At 34.5% G+C, this 18,754-nt stretch overlaps 1 protein-coding gene across 1 annotated transcript in view; it reads right to left on the minus strand.

Annotated features, from left to right (window-relative positions):
- The window catches only part of PCLO (piccolo presynaptic cytomatrix protein), a 387,939-nt gene that overhangs the window by 40,613 nt on the left and 328,572 nt on the right, over nucleotides 1–18,754 (minus strand). Inside the window, 2 exon segments of the mRNA XM_060107659.1 lie at nucleotides 10,260–10,333; nucleotides 14,362–14,503. Coding sequence (XP_059963642.1) covers nucleotides 10,260–10,333; nucleotides 14,362–14,503 — 216 coding nt within the window.

Consider the following 18,754-nt stretch of genomic DNA (forward strand, 5'->3'; position numbering starts at 1 on the left):
AAAAATTATTTATTTTTTAACGTCTTCAGTGGAGTATAATTGCTTTACAATGGTGTGTTAGTTTATGCTGTATAACAAAGTGAATCAGCTATACATAAACATATATCCCCATATCTCTTCCCTCTTGCATCTCCCTCCCACCCCTCTAGGTGGTCACAAAGCACCGAGCTGATCTCCCTGTGCTATGCGGCTGCTTCCCACTAGCTATTTTACATTTGGTAGTGTATATATGTCCATGCCACTTTCTCACTTCATCCCAGCTTACCCTTCCCCCTCCCTGTGTCCTCAAGTCCATTCTCTATGTCTGCGTCTTTATTCCTGTCCTGCCCCTAGGTTCTTCAGAAACATTTTTTTGTTTGTTTTTAGATTTCATATATATGTGCTAGCATATGGTATTTATTTTTCTCTTTCTGACTTACTTCACTCTGTATGATAGCCTCTAGGTCTATCCACCTCATTACAAATAACTTAATTTCATTTCTTTTTATGGCTGAATAATATTCCATTGCATATATATACCACATCTTCTTTATCCATTCATCTGTCAATGTCAAGCTGCTTCCATGTACTGGCTATTGTAAATAGAGCTGAAATGAACATTGTGGTACATGACCCTTTTTAAATTATGGTTTTCTCAGGGTATATGCCCAGTAGTGGGATTGCTGGGTCGTTTGGTAGTTCTATTTTTAGTTTTTTAGTTTTTTTTTTTTTTTTTTTTTTTTGCGGTACACAGGCCTCTCACTCTTATGGCCTCTCCCGTTGTGGAGCACAGGCTCCGGACACGCAGGCTCAACGGCCATGGCTCACGGGCCCAGCCGCTCTGCGGCATGTGGGATCTTCCCGGACTGGGGCATGAACCCGTGTCCCCTGCATTGGCAGGCAGACTCTCAACCACTGCACCACCAGGGAAGCCCTATTTTTAGTTTTTTGAGTAACCTCCATACTGTTTTCCATAGTGGCTGTTATCAATTTACATTCCCACCAACAGTGCAAGAGGGTTCCCTTTTCTCCACACCCTCTCCAGCATTTATTGCTTGTAGATTTTTGATGATGGCTGTTCTGACTGGTGTGAGGTGATATCTCATTGTAGTTTTGATTTACATTTCTCTAATGATTAGCGATGTTGAGCATTCTTTCATGTGTTTGTTGGCAATCTGTGTATCTTCTTTGGAGAAATGTCTCTTTAGATCTTCTGCCCATTTTTGGATTGGGTTGTTTGTTTTTTTGATATTGAGCTGCATGAGCTGCTTGTAAATTTTGAAGAGTAATCCTTTGTCAGTTGCTTCATTTGCAAATATTTTCTCCCATTCTGAGGGCTGTCTTTTCATGTTGTTTATGGTTTCCTTTGCTGTGCAAAAGCTTTTAAGTTTTATTACGTCCCATTTGTTTGTTTTTGTTTTTATTTCCATTTCTCTATGAGGTGGGTCAAAAACGATCTTGCTGTGATTTATGTCATAGAGTGGTCTGCCTATGTTTTCCTCTAAGAGTTTTATAGTGTCTGGCCTTACTAAAGATTTTTTTTTAATATTAAAAAAATAAATGGGTAACAACAGTCTAATTTAGAAAAAACTGAAAATAAAGTCAGAATAACAATGAGACTGGCACTGACAGACACAAATAGACTGAAATGTCAACAAAATATTCCATAAAGTTCATTACCAGCCATGAATATTCTTGAAAATTTTGAGTATAATTGATACGGTATTTCATATTAGTGAGGAAAGGAAAGCTTATTCAACAAATGTTTCCAGGAAAATTTCTTGACTATTACCTTATCACATGGAATAAGCAAAATTTATTTAAATAATTCAATATTACCTTTCACAGCACAGAAGAGCTAGAAGAAAATAGAAATAATTATGTACCTAATATCTTCTGTGTGTGTAAAGAATATCTAAACAAATGATTAAAGGAGAAATGATAAATAAAATTACTTATAAATTTGATCCCTCATATTTTTGTATTTAAGTTTAGGGATAAAAGTCAGGGATTTAATTTGTCATTTTAAAAGGACTGGATGCAACCCTTTGTTCACATGTTATGTTACTCACACCCTGGACTGAACAACCGCCCTCTGCACTGTTCATTCTTCTCAGTAACCTCAACAACTTCTAATTCCTGGTAGGCAGCAGTGTGCTGGTTAAAAATATGGACTTTAGTATCAGACACAACTGGGTTTGGGTCTTGACTTTGCCCCTAATGGCACTAAAATCCTCTGATTTTCAATCTCCCTGTATGACTTGCAGGGAGGAAAAAGTCTATTAGATGTTACTGAGATTTTTCTTGTATTGGTCGTTGGAGCTTGGAAGAGATAATGCTCCTCTTTGCTCCTGGTTCATGTTAAGTGCTCCACAAATGTTACTACCTCACGACTCTGCATAATTGAGACCTATATCCTGAACTCTAGATTCACAGTCCAACTATATAATATGCATTGTTTCTACTTGGATAGCCTATATTTACTTCAATCCTTGAAAAGTCCTAAGAGGGGATTTGAATAAAAAAGAGGTCTACCTTGGCTCTTCCATAGAAAATTCAATACTGTTCAGTATTGATACTGTCTAAATTCCTCACTATCATTTAATAGCTTCGCACTTTCACAGAAGCATTGAAGTCCTTTGTCTGATCTAACTTTGTACAAGTTAGATCCAATTTCTCTACTCTCCCTGGCACGCTTTGCTCCAGTTGCATTGAATTACCTTTCCCCTACATACCCCTAATCCTTTCTTCCATTTGTATCTTTTCTCAGATTGTTCCCTCAGTCTGGAATTTGGCTCTCCCATTGCCACATGTTTAGAGCTTGTCCACCCTCCAAAGCAGTTACCACCTGTTACATCTCTCACAAAAGCATGCCCCCGACTCCTACAGATTTAGCAATGCTTTCAAATCCCAAAGCACATAATTTGCTCTCTCACTTATGAATTTTCATCCTAATTCTTCCTTGCATTGTTGTTATTAAAGGTGATAAAATAGTTAACAAGAGATATGGCACAGTCTCCAAGCAATGCCGTTGCTCAATGACTGTACACACTGGTTAAGCATGCATGCCTATTGATTGATGATGAGACAGGACCACACTAGATCGTAAGCTCCCTCAGATCCGCATATATATTAAAGTGACCTCTGTAGCATCCAATTTTTTAACACAATGTCTTGCACATAATAGACATACTCATATTGATCATTACGCAACTTAAAAAATATAGAAAAGAAAATGATGTATCAGTCAAATTAGGGCAACAAGTTCACAAACAACTAAACATATTCAGTCGACGGAAAACAATTTTACAATATAATGTGCATGGTGGTTGGTTTTTAAAGACAATATGTGTAGGACAAGTAATCAAATGACACAAAAGAATCCACTAATCACATTGTTTTTGACAATATCCTCACCTCAAAATTGAGGTAAAAATCAGATTAACATCACAATTCCTTGTTAATTTTAACAACACATCTACAATATAAATAGGTTGTCAATAAATTTTATCTATTGTTAGCTTTAGTAAAACGGAACAAAATACACATACTTTTTAATTTAAAAATTAACTCCTTGAAAGATCATTCTTGACCTCGGTAAAATGAAGAGGATTAGGAAACTACCAAAATGATAAAAGGGGAAGTGATAGAAGACAGAAAAAAGGCATTATGTATTTAATTTGAAAGTTCCTTGGTTTAATTAGAAACAGAGCCTGAAGAAATGGGAATGTCTGGAGTCATCATGAATTTTTCTTCAGGAACAAGAGTGTTAACTATCATCTGAGTTGTGAGACCTCTGCTGGGAGCTCCTGGAGGCCAAGGATTATGCCACATTCCAAACTGCATCCCCAGTGCTAATCCTAGTTCCGTTAGCCACAGCATTTGCTGAGGGACTCTCTGGATGCCCTAGTAACAGTTGCTATTCTGTTCTAATTGGGGGGTCTTCCAGAATGGTTTTGTATTTTTGCCTTTGCAAGCTAATTTTTAAACAACTCAGTTGGACAGGGAAATGAGGAAATTAAATGAGCATTTTACATACAGCACTTGGATATTCCAATCTACAACCCCATAGAGAGATAACTATCATTTACTCCATTTTCTTTTCCCTATTTAAAAAGAGAAAATACTTGGAGAAAATACTTTTAAAAACCTGTTTTTGTGTATTTATCAAAACAAGACAACAAGATAGAGGACTCCAATCCTGGGGCCTAGATTTTTCTTGGTTTAATTCAGGAAGTCATTTCTGTTGTACACTTGCTTCATGGACTTTGCAAAATATGTCCATTCACGTAACAAGGATTCAAACTAATCACTGTTAGAGCTATGTATGAAATATATACCTATATAAAATAGACTTGAGATGCCAGTTAAAATGAGATTGTTGTGGTTATTACAGATTTCCATTATTTCTGCATAAATTGTTACGCCTTTTAAAAAAACAAAACCAAACCACTTCCAATAATATATTAAATCAAATCTTGTTCTCTACCCTAAACCCCTCCGCATCACATCCTCAGGTGATGTGCTTTCACACACTCAAGTATCTGAACACATGTGTGAGTAGACCTTAGCATATTTCTACAGTAGTAGAGGTCTATTTGTTCTGGCCCACTGAAAATTGAAATTGAGTAATTAAATTCAGGCTTCCAAAGATACTTAAGAGAATAAATGATGTATTAGTGTTATTTGTTCTTTAAATGCATGCAGCCAGGCAAATTATGCTTCATACAAAATCACAATCCTAATGCCTGCTGCTAAAGCTTGTGAACACCTGGTTTAGAAGAAAAAATGGGTCAAGTCAGTCACTGTATGTAATATACATGGATATCCACTAGCAAAGAATAACACAATTAGAAACTTTAAAAATGTGGGGAAGAACCAGATCATCTATTTTGAGGGTATTCGAAGTTTTTAAGGTAAACTGGGAAAACACTTGTCAGACTTGGAAAGTCTAATGGATTTGATCTAAATCTTTAAAGGAAGTGGTCTAGCTCTTCCAAGAAGTGCATATTTTGTCTTGACTAATATCACTCTTTTGGATGGGATTCAAATGGCTCTCTCTTATATCCACTTCTCATTTAATAATAGCTACAATTTAAAGAACGTTAATCACGCATCACACATGGTCCTTACTCGCTCTTTACATTGTGCACTTACTTAAACTGTGGGCGTTCAACCATTCATTAGTAGAGATAGCCCACAAGACTATTACTATTTTCCACTACAACTTAGGTCAGAATTCCAGAACTTTTGATTGATCTTATATTCTGACCCACTGAATTAATCTCATGCTAGGATTAAAATTTATAAGTCACTGCTGTACAGAAGATGTATCATTGTTAGAGAAAATGATTAAGAGGATAGTAGATTTTTAAAAATCAGAACCCAGAAGAAGTAGACTTGCTCAATAAGTAGAATAAGGACACAGCTATTTAGCATTTAAAAAAAAATCTCAACGTGCTCAACACAAAATTTCAGTCCCATAAAACATTACTTTTTGCATTCTGTACACTATAATTCCAAAACAAGAATAAAAATTTTATGAAAACAGACTGTCTAAAGATGACTACTTAAAATCTATGATAAAATAAAATCTGGTTTAAAGTATGACCATCCTAGGGCATATCACTGTAGATCAATCTCACTTAGAGTGGACCGAGGTATTCACAAAACAAAGTGCTTAAACGAATAATATGAAAGGTTCAAGATGAAGTGGAACATTGCCATATTTACAATTTCAAGAAAACTGTACTAATCTACAAAGAGACACTATTTTTCTGATGCTATGGAGAAGAATTAAAAAGAGGAAAATTCTGGTCAGGAGAGTATATATAATGTTTAAAAACAAATTGAACTAACTGTTTTGTCTGTTCTTTGTTTTCCCAGGCTGTTTATGTTGACTGACAACAAAGGGAAGTGAAAGCAATCCTCTGGATCACTCAAAACAGATAAAATTTACATCATACATATACCTCAAGTCCAACACAAGGATGAGTCCATATTTCTATGGGGACAAAACAAAATCTTACACTTTAAATTGGTATCTTCTTCTTATCTGCTTAGAACAAATAAATTTCTGTCTAATTCAATAATTTTCTCCCCAACCTCTGCCTATATATTCTTCTTAATGTAAAACTGTTCGTAAAGGATTTTTTAAAAAATATCTTTATTGGAGTATAATTGCTTTACAATGGTGTGTTAGTTTCTGCTGTACAACAAAGTAAATCAGCTATATGTATACATATATCCACATATCCCCTCCCTCATGAGCCTCCCTCCCACCCTCCTTATCCCATCCCTCTAGGTGGACACAAAGCACTGAGCTGATCTCCCTGTGCTATGCAGCAGCTTCCCACTAGCCATCCATTTTAAATCTGGTAGTGTATATCTGTCAGTGCTACTCTCTCAATTCATCCCAGCTTCCCTTCCCCCACCCCCGTGTCCTCAAGTCTGTCCTCTATGTCTGCGTCTTTATTCCTGCCCTGCCACTAGGTTCATCAGTACCGTTTTTTTTAGATTCCATATATATGCATTAGCATATGGTATTTGTTTTTCTCTTTCTTACTTCACTCTGTATGACAGACTCTAGGTCCATCCACCTCATTACAAATAACTCAGTTTTGTTCCTTTTTATGGCTGAGTAATATTCCACTGTATATATGTGCCACATCTTCTTTATCACACTTGTAATAAATGTTTAACATTTACTCTTCTCGCTAGATTGTAAGCTCCATAAGGGCAGTCTGTCTTAATCATTGTATGTAGCACAGTACTTGGCACATAGTATTTGCTCAGTAAATATTTTTGTCTGACCATAGTTTAAAAGAAAACTATGTTGAAATATTATTTTAGATTTCTTTTTAAAATTTACTAATGATATGAAAATTTTATTACATGAAGAGCATAGTGAAAAGGTCTTAATGAAATGATTTATAAAATGAATCTATACCAAGTGTTTTATCTCCTTATTTAGCTATTTCCTTTGATATGCTCAGTACCAATTTGTTTTGTGTTTTTGTTATACTATTTCAAAGAGGGGACTTTCTAGTGCATTAATTGTAAGTGTGCACACTACATCCTGTGAAACATAATACAGAAAAGCAAAGAAAGGTGAAAATGAAAAAGAATTTTTTCATAGATTTTGAAGACTCGACTAAATAAAAGGAGAAATTTTGTGTTCCATTTTAAAGCTCCTACAAGTATAATGTATATTTACTTGGTATCTAAGTAAAATTTCTTCACTTGGGACTTTAATCATCACAGTACTTCACATAGTACTTCTTTGTTTGTTGTTAGACATGGATGCTTTCTGACTCTGGCACATGGCTAGGCCTAACTGAGATACCCCTCTCTGTGGTATTCTACTGTTCACACAGGGGCAGGGACGCTGCTGCAGCCAGGGCACTGCTAGCCCACTGGCAGCCTCTCTGAGGCCAGAATATCCCTGTAGCTGGTCCAGGGTATACCTGATGGATTTTGAAGTATAACTTTCCTAAAAGATTTAATATTTATTGTAGTTTTCTTTTTCATATTATTAGCAATCTCTTAAGTATCTCTTATAGAACTACTCATAACTTCACATAAATGTGTTACTTGTAGATTTGCTTATTGTCAAAATGTCATAAGTAACTCAGTCAAAAATAATTTGTCCAAAATATTGCTGCCAAAAGGGCATGACTCACATTACATTATATATTCCATATGGTTCCCATCCTCAACTCCCACCCCTCTGCTCAGTAACTAATCTGAGATTAACTGTTGATAAGGATCAGTTCACTAAAATATAAACACATTGACTCATAAGTTTAAATAAAATATAAAGTAGCCTACGACTGGCTTCTTCTTGGAAAACAAGCATGTTTTGTGTGGGACTGATAGGAAATAAGAAGGCGGCATTAGGATAAACAATTTCTATTCTTTTCAAATGTTAACATCGATACTAAAATAATTTTATTTATAAACTTTAAGGTTAAGAGAAAGATGAAGTTAAGTAGCTAAAACTTTTGGGGAAAAGCGCCCATGAATTGCTTCTCTGTATACATGAAGTATAGAATCAGATGAAAATCAATGGCTATTACTTGAATATAAGATTATATTGTTTATTCATTCACTTAAACATTCTTGAAGCAACTTTATGGGCAAGGCTTTCTGCTAAGTGCTGGGACACCAAGATGAATCAATCATAGCTCTGGTCTGAGAGTTGTTCAGCCTTATGAAGGAGACAGGCATAGAAATGGGTAAATTTAAGTCAAAGAACAATGATAACATAAGATGAAAATTATGGTATAAATAGGCACAGATTTTGTGAGTGATAGACAAGTACAGGAGGAGAAAGAGGAAAACCTGAATTCAGGGCATATGTAGTTTGATGCATCTATGGAATTTCCAGGTAAACTATTGTACCAGCCCTATGCCTGTGTGCCCTTGGACGCATCTTTGTTCTTTCTCGGCCCTGCTTTCAGAAGAGCTGCTCCCTAGCATGTTTTCCAGCCTCCCCTGTTAGTTGGCTTCCAGCTGATTTGATCAGGCCCTGGCAGAGATTGGAGAAGGGGAGGAAGGGAGAAACTGGGATATTTCTCCCCATCCTTGTCTATCTCAATATATATTTCTATCTTTTGTTGTGTCTCTTCCTTACCTCCTGACCCCGGAAGACAGGCTTATCTTGGTTTCAGCTCTCCCTGTCCTCCAGCCTTTAGGGACAGTAGCTTTCTTCTGCTACCTCCCTACCCCCTGCTGGGTTTCTCAGCATCTTCCATGCATATATAATACCTGCCAGCCATAAATGTCCTATTTTTAAAATATGTAAATTTTTAATATGGTTTCTATTTTCTTGGTTGGGCACAAATGCCTGGTGGACATCTGAGTCTGAATTCCACTGAGCTTGGATGGCAATCAACATATAGACAAGAGTTGATGAGTTTATGCAGAAGGACGATGGGTAAAAGGAATGGTGGATTGAGGATGGGACCGTGGGACCATGGCAACAAGTAGAGGAAGCACAATCTTTGAATGAGTTCAAATAAAAATTTTTAGTAGGGCCTCCCTGGTGGCGCAAGTGGTTGAGAGTCCGCCTGCCGATGCAGGGGATACGGGTTCGTGCCCCGGTCTGGGGGGATCCCATATGCCGCGGAGCGGCTGGGCCCGTGAGCCATGGCCGCTGAGCCTGCGCGTCCGGAGCCTGTGCTCCGCAACGGGAGAGGCCACAGCAGTGAGAGGCCCGCATACCGCAAAAAAAAAAAAAAAATTTTTTTAGTAGAACCAGAAATATGTGATGCCTACGTAAGTCCACTAGGAAACTTAAGCATCACTTAGACCCAGCATTTTTCAGATCAGGTTTCTAAAGAGAAAGATCAGGTCACCAGTCAAGACAAGATTTGAACCTTAAATCTGGGTTTCCTATTTCCCCATCGAATGTCCATGTGGTACCATGCCATTAACCATTCTTTTTAATAGCGTGTGATTTGGCGTCATTTTCCTGGAATCAATCACTTGTTCTTACCTTGTGTGATGTTTGCACTTCAGTTTCTTTTCATGTAAAACCAGGTACATTCATAGGTAATTGTACGAATTAAATGAGATAATATGTGAAAAGTACTTAGAATAGTGTTAAGTACTTAGAATAGTTAAATTCTTGAGAGTGTAAGTCATGATGGATACCAGTGTTATCAGATCTTATCAAAACATTAGGGAAAAAAATTTTTAAACGAAGGATAAGTCATTGTGCACCTTAGAGATACTGATTATGTGTGGAAGAAAAGGATTTTTTTTTGCACTTTGTAATACATTTATAACACTATTTAATAAAACAAAGTTTAATTTCAAATAAAGTTTTCACTTTAGAAGTTAGTTCAGTCATTATTTTTTCTGTAAGAAGATTTTTACACCATTAGTTTCTTCTTAGTTCCACATTTTTAAGGCTTGCCATTGTCTTAAATGAGGTTTCATGATTTTCTATTTGTATAGTATTTTAAACAAAAACTTTTTTTTAATTTCAAGATATTTTTTCCCTGAGAAAGTCTTCAAGTTTCGTTCTGTAATCCTCACTCTTCTTTTCCTTTAAAATTTATTGTACCCCAAAGTGCTTAAATGTTAAATATGAATGTTAAATGAAGTGACAAAGTCATTCTAATTTAATAGATCATACGGATAATGGTGACTTATTTCCTAGTGCTTTTGGTATTAGTACTTAGAAATTAACATTCATATTAAAACAAAAACAAAGCAAACAGTATAGCATACAGATACAACCAAAATCCAGTGTATTGTAAACTGTAACTTACCTTCAGTGTCTGCTAGTCCTACGCCTACTCCTGGCTGTTTTATAGTCTCTTGCCCATTCTGCCCCATCTTTCCTCTGTTTAAAAAGGAAATAAAAGTTTATATATTCAATTATAATCCTAAATGCAAATGAGGAGTCCAAGTTTGAAAAAATAGAATGACATCATATACTCAGACCTGCAACAAATTACTTGAATGGCAAATGTTGTATGAACACAATAAATCACTCTATATCATGTTAATTTTAAAGTGAAAATTTGTTTATCATTCCTATTTAGTCCAAACATAGAACCTCAAAATTCAGTGTCCTATTCATGGCCTCATTTATCAAAGACATGACCATCATGAAATCTTCAAATTTTGTTTTAGAATTGTTTTTTTTTTCTGCCATTTTTAACTCAAGAAGGAGAAGGGTTTTTTATATCTTCACACTTTGTTATGATGAGTTATATAGATCCTTTGGTGAGAAGGGATATGTTGAATTGAATAATTTATAAATATAATATTGTAATTACATGGATTATTATTTCTTACAGAACTTTCCTGTATTTTAAGCTGTGTGTAGCACATTGGCTTTTGAAGTCATACAGCTTGGTTTCTACTTCTGGCTTTGCTGCTTTATGTTATACATCATGTAAGGTAAATCTTTCAATCTGGTGAAGACTATTTCTTCTTTTGTAATTTAAGGATAGTAACAGGAGCTACCATTTGATTATGGGAAACTCACATGGAAAATGTATGTAAGTGCTTAGCATAGTGTCTGAAACATCATAATATTCAATAAAGTACTAATAGGTAGATATGTACATAACAGCTTTAGAATTCAGCCAAAGGCTGAAAACCATTTTTAATTTCAGCCTTAAACTTCTTGGAAGGCCAAACAGATGAAGAATTCATTATACTCTGAGCACTGTAGGTTCAGAATATTGATAACGTAAGAGCCACACGATTATAAGTCACTTCTTATTTCTTCAGAGAAAAAGCTACATGGCGTACAAAAGATTTGGAAGTTGCCTTTATATGTAGTTATATAAGATGTTCTAAAAAGATGGAATAAAAATGCTTAAGTGTTAAAAATGGTTCTTGAACAAAGGAATGTCTTGATACTAGACTTTCTAGACAATAATTCAAACATAGCAGTATTTACTAACAATTCATTCTTACTCTCACAAAAATATTTAGTTTGCGTTACCAGCTGAAAATGTAACCATACTTATTTCTTAAGACTCCAATTAGATCTTACTTGAAAACTGCTCTAAAGATCCTCTCATCATTCTACTGAAATGGTTCTGCACATAATGAAAGAGGAACTGATGTAAATTCAAAATCATTTTATCTTGAAAGCCATTACATTGTTCCAAGACGACAATTCTAGGTCAAAGTTTTAAACACAAATTTTTATTAAGTGATTATGTGAAGGATAAAGTGCATGAAGAAATGTTATAAATTATATATATAATTATATATAGTTTGCATCTGTATACAAAAAAGTCTTGATTAAGCAATGCACAAAACTTCAATTTGTGTAATTACTTCAATGAGATTCGAGACAAACAGCTATGATAAATTAAAAAAAAAAAACTTTGTCTGCCAGGATTAGACATGGAGAAAGCTTAATAACTTAGTAGCAATCTCACCTTTAGCAGTATACTATACAAGCAGAGTGGGCCAAAACACATCTTGTTACTGAGCCAAACTCAACTGAAAGTGAGGATCATTTTAGTAGTGCTAATCGAGTAGATGAGAGTACTGAAAAATTACTATTCTATACTTTGCCAAACTTTAACAAAAGAAGTATAATTTTTAGTAATGGTAATAAAAATTTTTTTTGATAATTTTTATTTGATCTTGAGGGCTATATTTCATATTTTAATGATGCTATTCCACTGCAGTATTTGTTTCTAGTGAAAACTGATTTTAACATTTGGTATTTAGCCAAAATGTGTATTAGGTGCATTTCTAAGATTATACAGAAAAAACTTGCAGCACTGTGAAGCTAAATGAAGTACAAAGGAAATGTAACTGTGGGTCTTAAAGGATGCAATTTTTCTGAATTCCCAATAAATAATCTTCATCTCAGGACATTCTGACTGCACAGGTTATAATTTATCTTTGTTAAACAATCACCAAATAGTTATTGAACACTTATGCTAGCCCAAGCAAAACTGTGTTAGATACAAAGAGAGACAGAAAAGAACCATCAAATACTGCTTTTTACTTATATCCTGTAATGCTTTAGAAAAGAGAATTTTCTTTGTGCTCATATGGCAAAAACAATAGCCTCCTATGCAGTTTTAAAAGCTTTTGATTTACAAGAGAAACAGGAAAATGGGAAAAAGCAAAACTGAAATGTGGTTTGTGTGTAAAAAAACCCAATCTACTTCCACTTCAGACATTCAGATATTGAGGAAATAATGTATTTTACGCTCTGAAAGTTGTAACTTTATCATCAGTGTTAGATTATATATTTTGAAAGGTACAGATAAATTGGAAGGATAGTAAGTGATGTGTGGTGCAAAACCTTTACAAATTTATATGATATTCACAGCTTGGAGAGAGAGGAATGTAATGAATTTGTAGAAATTCTCTTCAGTTAAATTGGATCATCAGAGTCTGCGGACTAATGATATCACACTCCTTTTAGAAATAACTGTCAATAAAAAAAGAACTGATTAAATACAAATAACTCCATTGAATCCACAGCCTAGGTCTCAAAAAAAAATAGACAGATAATCGAATAATTAGTCAATTTAAGTAGGAAAAATGTAACCCGAAAATCACAAAATAAACATTTTCACCTTACAAATCCCTTTTCCCCATTATTTTGCTTTTATAAACTTGAGCCATTATCTAAATATTAGAACTATTCTGGGGATCAAAAGGAAAGATTCATAAAAAACTGTGATAGTAAAACAAAGAGAAACAGAAATTCCGCTCCCAGAGATGGTTTCACTTAACGGAGAAAATGAAAAAGACCCTCTAACAAGGGCCCAGACTAGGGATCTTCAAACTCACTTTGCAAAGGGCCAGACAGTGAATGATCTGAATAGTCCCGGTTGTAATTATACAAGTCTGCCCCTAGAGCACAGACAACATTAGACAACACATAAGCAAACTGGTGTGGTCGTGTTCCAATAAAAGTTAATACATGGACACTGAAATTTCAAATTCATGTAATTATCATGTGTCACAAAATGCTATTCTTCTGGGTTTTGGGGAAACATTTAAAAATGCAAAAGCCATTTTAGTTCTTCACAGACCTTACAAAACCAGGCAGCAGGCTGGACTCACCCTGGGCTAGATCCTGGAGCTCCATGGCCCAATGGTGTTTTTGAAAACTTAGAAAACTAGCTACTGGAGAAAGTCAGGAAGTTTAGATTTTGATATTGGAATAGAGATAACATATTTATCTTGGATTTATCTTGGATGCTGCTAGATTTTGCCACCCATATGACTAAACCCATTCTAACACATTTAAAATACAGTCTGCTTTAGTTTTGCATTTTATTTGCAATATGATTTTCTCGAGGCTTAACGTATTATAAATTAACTTTATTCCAAGAGTATCTATTTGGGGACCTATGCCCTGCTTGTTATTTGTTCTAGAAAATATGGATCCACTTCAAAATCTTCCATTTTAATGGTAGAGGAATTTATAGTTGAAAAGTCTACATAAGTGGCCCAATGTGCTATTTCAAATGTGATATATGAGTTCTTTAAATATGTTTAAATATCTCCTGATTCAAAATCAATTAATCTATGCATTATGTAATTAAAGCATCCATATATTACTGCTGCTGAACTTGATTCAGGCATAGCTAAGTTATTATTATTTTAGCAGTTTTTCTATTAAATACAGAATGCACTGATTAAGTAGTCCTGGTGGTGACCAGCATTCATGCTTAGAATTCACTAAGTTAATCCAATCTTTCCTGAAGAGTCTATTTTTTACATAGGCATAAACAGTTGAAGTGCTTCAGGGACACTGACTCAGACTTGGATAATTATCTAGTTATTTCCTTTTCAATGTTAAGAAAAGCTTACTCATGAGGCTGTTAACTTTCCAGTGGAAAACAAAAACAAAAACAAAAAACCACCACTTACATCCTTGGAATAGGAAATAGATTAGTGTCCCCTGCAGTGCTGCTGCTTCCTTCACTGTCCACGCTATACCCACTGCCAAAGCTGCTGCCCGAGGAGCCAGTGGACACGGAGCTTTCTGCAGGCCGGTGATTGGTGGGCTTGGCTGCATGGTGTGGGAAGAGTCAACACCACAGTCAATCAATGAACCTCCCATTGATCTCCGAATGCATACTTATATGTTTTCTTCATTTACGTGTGTAAAGAAACAGCTCTAGCAAGAACTCCACATCTCTTAACCTGCCTTTCATTTTCTTTTCCTTAACCAGTAACTCTCAGTGGCAACAATAAAGCCCTTGATTGTTTTTGTTGGATATAAAAGAAAAAAAATTAACTTCTAGGAATCAACCATCACATTTTTAGACTGAGTTAAATAGTATTATTATTACTTGTGATTTCTTTATAGAGTATTGCAATAACGATATGGCAAACAAATAAGAATTGTGGCTATTTCATGGAGAAAGGAATTTAGGAAAACTTGGGTAGACAGAAATGACAGAATATGTGAAAATTGCTTACTTACTTCCCATATTAATAACGAGTAATTTGTTTTTCTCCTGAGAAGTGAAGATGCAAAATAGAAGAGATAATTTCAGGAAATGACTGAAAATCCTGGACTTGTTTGTATGTAGCTCTACCAACTACCTCCAGCAGGTTTTTAAATTTGAAGATATTTGTTTCCCCTTAGGCATGTCCTAGTTTATGACTGGGAATTGTTTTAAATAACCCATAAGTTTGATTTTTTGTATATAAGAATCCATATTCCCATAGAAGAGTTATGAATTTGTGTTATAAATTATGCAGTAAGAGAATGGTAATATTGTTAGCAGAGTTCTAGATTAGAGATTTGGGAGGAAATTCTGATGCAAAAGGAATGAAAAGAATGCAAGTGTAGGCGATTGGGATTGACATGTATACACTGATGTGTATAAAATTGATGACTAATGAGAATCTGCAGTATAAAAAAACAAACAAAAAACAACTAATACTAAACTTTCTTTGGGTTATTTGTATGGAAATATGTTAATATAAATGTTTCAGACATTACATGAAATTTCTAAAAATCTTATATGTTCTGGTGTAATGTTATAAATAATAATTCTAGTTATTACTTTAAAATGTATATCTCAGAAATAACTAAAAAAAAAAGAAGGCAAGTTTTTCCTCTTTTTTTATGGGGGTGGAGATTCTCTAGGCAAATTTTTGAAATTGTCATTTGTCTTCTGCCACGTGGTCAGAGTTTAAGAGCATGAGCTCTGATCACACGGATCTGGTTTTGAATCCCAACTCCTGCTGAAGTTAACTCTAGGTGGTCTCCGTTTCCTCATTTGAAAATAATGGGGTCAGTAAAGCCCCCCTCATAAGACTGTGATTATGAGGAGTGAGATAAAACAGGAACTCACTCTTCTTTGTCTTGTGATTTAATTTGCTGTATCCCCAAGCTCTTCTTCAGGGCTTTATGGTCAATGGCTGTTCTCCACTGAACAGTGCACCTGGTCCCAGACAATGAATTCACCTCGATTCTCTTCTAATTTTAGATGTATTCTAGGCTGCAAAAGTACTTAAGAGTCTCTCTCCTCCATAAATACTCTCCTCCTGTTCACTCAGGAGTTTCTCAAGCAGTTGGATAGATCCACACAACTGGGTAAAGAGTTGATAATCATTTAATGATCCTAAATGACCAACATTTTTCTTAAGGAAATGTATAAAAACACAATGACAATCCGGTGGAGTTTTAACCAATATACCCAAATAAAGTGAAAAGCATAGATACTGTGAGGGAAATCATCTGAGGGCAGGAAACTCTCCATCAGATTAGCCAGGATCAAGTCTTGCAAAGGCTTTAGCTTTTCCTAATTTCTTCCCTTCTATTTCTGAACTAGCAGTTTCTCTAAAGCCACCAGAAATTTTCATACTATCTATTCCAGTGATAGTAGGATTCCTTTCCCAGAATAGAGAAGGAAGAAATGTTTGATAATTAGTCAGTTATGTATCAGGTATCTATAAATTGGGAATAGCTAGTTAGAAAAGGGTCTGAATCCTGTTAAATAGCCAGTCACCAGTGAATTAAGAGTAACTCACAGGACTAGATTTCCAGGAAAAGAATAATAGTCATAATATTTGTTTAATATTTTCTTCAACTTATGTAGAAGAAAACCAGCTGACGTATTTAGTGTTAAAGACCTTTTAAAAGGATAAGTTAAAAAATGTAAAGGTAATATGACTGATATAAAATTATGAACATTATAAAGAATATTAAACTGTATAACCAACCACATAATGAGTCAGATAAGTCAACTGATTGTAAACAAGGAAAAGCTATCATACCTTTTGATTGTCATTATATAATACAACCTACTAGATTGTTAATAATTTTTAGTATGATATTGAATGTAAAAATTTAATTTCATCAACTGGAAAATCTCAATATAGCATTTTCAAAGACAAACCTTAATTAATAGACATTAATTTTAAAATCAATTTATCTTTACTAATTTAAAACTTTTTTTTTATCCCAGAGCAATCTCACAATATATCAAAATATCCACATTATAGAAATGATGTCTTCTTATTTACATATCAAAATATCCAATCTTTTCTTTTGCAAACTTTGATTTTACCTGATGCAATTTCTAGTTCTATTCCTCTTCTGGGAAATTTGAGAAATGTGAACAGAATGTAAAACAATATAATAATAGAAAAGGAACAAGGATAGAAATAAATTTAAGGAAAGCCAGTTTTGTCATACTGCCTAGGTGAATAGAAATTTCATTTGGAAAACCTGTGTAAGTGTTGTCAATATTTTAAACGCAAACAAGTAACAGTTTATAAGAAATATTACAAGAAAGAAAAATATAGGGAACATATACATATTTCAGAATAAGTCTAAGTCTACCTTAACATCTTTGCAAAACAAAATTACATGTAATGTTGAATCTAAAGAAATTTTAGGCGGTTAGGTGAATAATTCAAATGTCTAGATATTTGGCGTTATCTCAGAACATCTGGTGCATGACTGAATTTTTTTATACTTAACCTGGTATGTAAGCATAGAGATAGATAGCCTGACATTTAGTTAGTTTTTGAAAATGACTTAAACTAAAATGCAGAGTGGATCTTCCCTGTACAGGGCTATATATACATAGCATAAAATGAGATTAAAAATACAGAAATGGTGAGGTTTTGATAAGCTGGTGCTAAGAGTCCAAATATTTTAAAAGTTCTTTTTCAGTTACTTGAAACAACACGTCTATTTGCTAATTTCTTTTAATTGAATCAGCCCCACATAAGAAACCATCAACTCAATTAAACTGAACTGTATTTCTGCAAACTTCTTAGTGAATAAAGTGCTTTTAGGATTTAATGTTGGAGGCCAGATCGTATGCAATTTCAAGACATCTCACGATTTCAGTCAAGTTCTTTAGTTTGCCTCTCGAAGTCCTTTATCATCTGCTTCTTTCCATATGTACCTCCCATAATTTTCCTTTGTATACCCTTCACTGAAGCCCATTCAGACCACTCACTATGAATCCCTATGGTTTGGCTTTTTTTCTCCGGAGCTCTAGCCAAGCCTCTTCTTTCCAGTTTTGTTATACCCTCCTCTGACCCTGTCACTTTCTCATATCTAAATTATACTCATCCGGAAAGGCTCAGCTCAGATAGAACCTGCTTCATACATTTTCCTCATCTTTACAATCAGAAGTGAACTTCTATACCTAGACTCTCATAGCACATAATTTTTTTCTTTTATGGCAACTGTCACTTTCTATCTTTAATTGTAGTTGTTACATTCATGTGGCTATTGGAAACAGAACCTACCTATGTTTGCTCCATGGTAGCATTCTTAAAAGCTTAATCCTGGGACTATGCTTAAGCAATATTTAATAAATTGATAGTAAAATTATAATGATAACATATTAATAATTATTTCCTTTAACCAAACAACTTAAAACATCTGAGTGATTTAGTAAGATTTTTCATTTTTAATCCAGTTCTGTTGATACAAATCAAAAAAATCTCATCAAAGATACCACAATATAGGTTTTTTTTAATCCCACTTTCTTTGTCAATGCAATTTTGGGTAACCTAGCTTTTTTGGTAGCTTTTAAAATCAGAGATTCAACTTTAATCTGTCATACTGTATATAAGAATGTGATCACTCAACCAGTTGTTCTGTTATCCCAATTCCCTCAAAACTGGTTTGACTGAAAGAAATATTTAATGATAATACATGAAACACGGGAGAGCATAGACTTGTGAATTAAAAAAATTCTTAACAGACCATGAATATTATATATATATATATTTCTAAATTGAAGTGACAAAATAATTTGTATGGTAACATTCCATGGGAGGC

The sequence above is a fragment of the Mesoplodon densirostris genome, chromosome 9 (genome assembly GCF_025265405.1).
Source record: "Mesoplodon densirostris isolate mMesDen1 chromosome 9, mMesDen1 primary haplotype, whole genome shotgun sequence".
Classification (NCBI taxonomy): Eukaryota; Metazoa; Chordata; class Mammalia; order Artiodactyla; family Ziphiidae; genus Mesoplodon; species Mesoplodon densirostris.